The sequence below is a fragment of the Elephantulus edwardii genome, unplaced genomic scaffold, assembly GCF_000299155.1.
Source record: "Elephantulus edwardii isolate Elephantulus edwardi_28Jun2011 unplaced genomic scaffold, EleEdw1.0 scaffold00514, whole genome shotgun sequence".
In the NCBI taxonomy this organism is placed as follows: domain Eukaryota; kingdom Metazoa; phylum Chordata; class Mammalia; order Macroscelidea; family Macroscelididae; genus Elephantulus; species Elephantulus edwardii.
This window is the reverse complement of record NW_006400264.1, coordinates 425,260-431,043: the sequence shown is the minus strand read 5'-3', so window position 1 is coordinate 431,043 and position 5,784 is coordinate 425,260. Positions and strand designations below refer to the sequence as shown.

At 36.0% G+C, this 5,784-nt stretch overlaps 1 protein-coding gene across 1 annotated transcript in view; it reads right to left on the bottom strand.

The window, feature by feature from the left end:
* HEPH (hephaestin) overlaps positions 1-5,784 on the bottom strand; it is a 308,125-nt gene that overhangs the window by 4,892 nt on the left and 297,449 nt on the right. The window contains exon 19 of the mRNA XM_006903126.1: positions 4,724-4,768. Within this exon, the coding sequence (XP_006903188.1) occupies positions 4,724-4,768 (45 nt within the window). The remainder of the gene's footprint in view (positions 1-4,723; positions 4,769-5,784) is intronic.

The window sequence follows — 5,784 nt, the reverse complement described above, 5'->3', positions numbered from 1 at the left end:
AAAAAAAAAAAAAGAAAATACCCTGATAAACAAGAATCTGAAAGAGACAAAGAATGATATTTTTCTACAGAGAGTGTAGTCCTCACAACACTTTCAAATTTAGAGTTCTAGTCACTAAATTGTGACATAATAAACTTCCACTTTAAAGTTCCTTAGTTGTAATATTTCTGTGATGCAAGCACTAGGAAACTACAACACATTTCATTCATTCCTCAGGTCATACCTTAGGTCCTTGATTGATGGAAATCAGTTTTGAGCTAGGCTAATTTGGATCATCAAAAGTTTAAATGTCTTTTGCCTGTTTTGTAATTGGGTTATCAGTCTTTTTGTTGTGGAGGCCCAAGAGTATTCTTGTAAACTTTTGTGATGCGACTCTTGTCTGAGATGGTATTGCCAAATGTTTATTCCTAGTCAGTTTTCTTTTCACCTTGTTGGAAAAAGTTTTTGATGCATACAAGGATTGAATCTTTAGAAAGCCCCATTCATCAATTTTATCCTCTTCATATTGTGCATTTTTGGCTGTATTTGGCAATCTCCTTATGCTGTAAACTAGGTTTTCTATGCTTCATCCCAGTTTATTAAGGACTTTATGGTTTGGGGCTTTACTCCAAGGTCTCTGATCAACTTTTAGTTGACTTTTGTATATAGCATGATATGTCTATCCTGTTTCAGCTTTCTGAGTTAGCAGTCAAGTTTCATCAGCACCATTTGTTGAAGAGGTTGTCATTTCTCCATTTGGTAGGTTTTATTTCCTTATTGAATATCAGTTGAACATAGATAGCCGGGTTTTTTCCTGGGTTCTCAGTCTATGTGGCTATCATTGTACCAGTATCAAAACCACAATGAGGCACCATCTTACCACAGTCACAGTGGCAAAGTTTAACAGGACAGAAAATAACAAATATTGGAGAGGATATGGTGAGATAGGAACTCTTATACATTGTTGGTGGGATTGTACATAGAAATTCCATATAACCCAGCTCTTTCACTATTTGGAATATGCCCTGAGAAAATGAGACCTGAGGCACATACGGAGACCTGTACACCACTGTTCATAACAGTGCTATTATTCACCATTGCAAGTACATGGAAATAGCCCAGATGTCCAACCACAATCGAATGAATTGAGAAATTTGGTACATTTGTACATTGGAATACTACGCAGCAATCAGGAGTAATGATTTTGTAAATTATTACCTAACTTGAGAGGGTCTGGAGAGCATTATGCTGAGTGAACTAACTCAGTCCCATAAGGACAAATACTGTATAAAAACCATTTTTGTAGAATGAGTATGAGGATCCAAAGGAGGGAAGGAGGGAAGCAGAGTGTTGAGGATGGGTGGGGTGGGGGCATGGTTAATCATAGAGTTGCACAATATGATGTGGTGTGTGTTTAGGAAATGGGAAGGATTCAATGTGGAAAATAATATTTTTGAGCTTTGTAAATAAACCAGTATAAAATAAAACAAAACAAAATAAAATAAAATAAACAAAAACTTAAAAGAAAAAAGTTCTTATCTCTCCACTTCCTCTCCAATTTTTACTTGCTCTCCTGCTAAACTTTGCTACTGCTACTGGAGCTAGATAGTGTCTCATTTTGGTTTTGATTTGCATTTTTTCTTATTGCCAGTGATTTTGAGCATTTCCTCATGCATCTGTTGACCATCTGCATACCTTCCTTTGTGAATATTCTTTCCATATCTTTAAAGCCCTTCCAGTTCTTAGAATTTTCTGAATCTCAGCTAGTCCAGGACAATGGAGTGAGGAGTGAAGAATTATTTGAACTTACTCTGTGTAGGAAAAGATTCTCTACTGTGTTAAAGAGTAGAAATTGCTGCTTCCAAAAGTTTGGGTTATTTGCTATTCTTTTGAAGCAAAGTGGAAAAGGATAAAAATACATATAGCTGGTTTATATCTCATATTGTTATTTTGTGTTTTACACTGCCCTTTGTAGCGAGTCAATGTGTATGCTATAATGATTTAATGTCCAGCCTAACAAGACCTAGAATTTTCTTTTTCTTACATTTTTAAAACAATTAATTTTATATTGGTTTGTGTTACATATCTGTATACGTTAGTTTACATTACTTTTCATTCACGTTGTGTTTCATACAATCATGCCCATGCATTATGTTTATAAAATTAATCACCACTTGACTATGCCCATCATCACCTTGTTTTTTCAGTTCTCTGCTAGATCTTTCCTGCTTTGTTGACCTCTTCTATCCATCCTCTAGACTGTGCAACCCTGTAATATCACCTCTACTCATCCTCACCTTTCTGCTCCCACCCTGTCTCATTGGATTCCATACTTGTTTTACTAGTTACCCTCCTATTTTTACAATAATGATATTATGCAGTTCTTATGAGACTGAGTTAGTTCACTCAGCATAATGCTTTCCAGTCTCTCACAAATTAGATAGTGTTTTTCAAAACTGTTGCTCCTGAATGGTGCATAGTATTCCATTGTGTGAATGTACCACAATTTCTCAGCCCATTCTGTTGTGGTTGGATGTTTGGTCTATTCCATGTTCTCGCAATGGTGAATAATGTTACTGTGAACATTGCTGTTAAATTCTGCATTTGTGTCTCAGTTCGAGTTTGGTTTGATTTGTTGTTGTATTTTGTTATTTGTTATTTTTGTATTTTGTTATATTCCTAGGAGAGGAATGGTTGGGTCATATGGCATTTATATGTTCAACTTTTTGAGGAAATTCCAAACTTCCTTCTAGAGTGGTGTACCATTTCAGAATCTCACCAATAGTGTATGAGAATTCCCTCATCTCCACATCCTCTCCAACATTTATTTCTTGCTGCTCTGTTAAACTTTGCCACTGCTATTTGGGTGAGATGGGTTATCATTGATTGCGGTTTTGACTTGCATCTCTTTTATTGCCAAAGATTTTCAGCATATTCATGTGCCAGATGCCATCTTGAATGTCTTCCTCTGTGAAAAGTTTTCCCATGTTCCTTGCTCATTTTTTAATTGGGTTATCAATCTTTTCCTTCTGGAGGCCCAGAAGTATCATGTATACTTTTGTTATGAGACACTTGTCTGAGATGGTATTGCCAAATGCTTTTTCTCATCAATAGGTTTTCTTTTCACCCTGTTGGAAAATGTTTTGATGAGCACAGGGATTTAATCTTTAGAAAGTTCCATTCATCAATTTTATCCTCTCCATATTGTGCAATTTTGGCTGCATTTGTTAGCCTCTCCCTGCACCCCTCCTAAAGAATAGGCCTTCTAAGCTTGGTCCCAGTTGTCTCTGATGAACTTTATGGCTTTGGGCTTTAATCTCAGGTTTCTGATTCACCTTGACTTGATTTTTGTGTATGATGTGAGATGGGTATCCTGTTTTAGCTTTCTACAGATAGTAGTTCAGTTTTGCCAGCCTCATTTGTTTCGGGGTGGTCATTTCCAAATTTGATAGATTTTATTTCCTTGTTGAATATCAGTTGACTATAGATAGAGAAGTTCATTTCTGGGTTCTCAATTCTGTTCCATTAGTCTATGTGCCTGTCATTGTATACGTACCGTGCTATATTGGTTACTACCTCTGTGTAATAGGTTTTGAGGTCAGGGAGTGTTATGCCTCCCACTTCATTTTGTCTTTCAGAAGTGCTTTGCTTATTTAGTATCTCTTTCCTCTCCAAATAAACTAGAAAATTTCCCTTTTAATCTTCTTGAAAAATTAATGATATATATATCTGGATTGGGATTGCACTGAACAGCTTTTGATAGGATTGTTATTTTCACTATATTGCACAGTTCCCCATTTATATAAGCTTTTATTTTCTTGCTAAAATATTCTGTAGTTTTCTTTGTATGTCTATAGTTAGGTTCATTCCTAAGTATCTCAATTTTTGGTTGGATATTGTAAATGGCATTGCTTTCTTGGTTTCTTTCTCTGAGTTCTCTTTATTATTTTAGAGAAATCCTACTGACTTTTGGATGTTGATCTTTTATCCTACTACCATATTAAATTGGTCCACTAGCTCTAACAGTTTTTTGATTAAATCTTTGTGGTTTTATGTGTACACTATCATATTATCTGCACATAGCAACAGTTTCACCTTCTCTTTGCTCATCTAGATGCCTTTTATTTCCTTCTATTGTTATATTACCCTAGGAAGTACTTCCAATACAATCTTGAGTAGAAAAGATGACAATGAGCTTCCTTTTCTGGTCCCTTTTCACTAGGAAAATGCTTTTCATTTTCTTCATGGAGAATGATATTGGCTCTTGCTTTTGCATATATACTTTTCACTATGTTGAGGAAATTTCCTTCTATTCCAATTTTACTCAGTATCTTAACAAGGCAAGAGTGTCAGACCTTGTGAAATCCCCTGTCTGTAGCAATTGCTGGCATCATGTGGTTCTTGTTATTTGTTTTGTTAATGTGGTGAACTACGTTCATTGTTTGTCTTATTTTGAACCCTTCTTTTACAACTGTTGTGAATCCCACAGTCATGATAAATTATTTTTTTATGTGCTGTGGTGTATTCTGTTGGCTAGGATTTTTTTTTAATTTGGAGGTGGAGACAGAAAGAATAACAAAGCTGAAACTTGAGACTAATTGCTGAAGTAATAACAACAGTCTCAAAATATTCATTGCTAATATCTTGATATACACTTTCTGATTATGTTGGGTAGAAACCCGACCCCATCCCTTGTAATCACCATATGTAACTAACTATTCAATCTATACATTATTCTCCTTACCTTTTCCTATTTCTTTAGTGGTAGTGTTGATACTGCTTAAGGGTTCTAGGGGAGAAAAAGTTAAGAAGTTAATTTTGTTATTCTTCATACTTTTTTTTTTAGTTCACTGTGAGAGATAAGTATTGGTTGGAGAACTATTACTGTGTTATAGAAAACAAAATAAAAGTACCAGTGATTAACTATTTATTTAAGTCAATGTTGGTATATAAATATGATATTGAGATAGGGTACAAAATTCAGGATTCAGAACCAAAAATTTTTTTATGGTAGCTGTGCTGTTGAATTATTATTTTTATTTTTTTTACTTTTCTGCTCCTTACCTTAGATGTGACCACACAATCTTGTGGAAATATGTAAGCAAAATGAATTTTTGAGGTTTTAACTGTCACCCTTACACCCTTAGTTCCTTTGAGGTTATGGTATCCAGCTGCATTGACTGCAGACATCTAACTGGCAGGTGATAACAACAATAGCTACAAGGCCAACAAGAGTGAGGGATCTAAAAAGACTATAGAGAGATTGTGGCAAGACATATGACAGAGCCAGGGAGAGAGGACCAGAGCCCTTAAAGACAGAACCAGAGCCAGAGGTTTAACTTGCTGGAAGGAGGCTGCTAACTGGAGAAGCTTCTTGAATTTGTGTTGCAGGATTGAACCTAAACTTCCACTGTGTAATATCTTTTACCATCCCCCCACATTCTGTTTCCCCAATAAACAATACAAGAGTGAGAAAATAGAAGTAAAGTCACTTTGGTTAGTCACAATGAATAACGGATTCATTGATTAGTAGAAATAAGTGCAGGAACTTGGAAGACAATGCCTGACCTTATAGAACTGTTGTTGTTGTTGTTATGTGCCGTCGAGTCGTTTGTGATTCACAGCCTTAAACCCTGCTTTATCCTGCTTTAACCTGTGCCAATCTCATTGCCTCTGACACACCCATCCTGATTACCCTGTGTTGCTGTTGTTGTTGTTATGTGCCGTCGAGTCGCCTGCGACTCATAGCGACCCTATGTACAACAGCCCTAAACTCCGCTCTGTCCTGTGCCAATCGCACTGTCT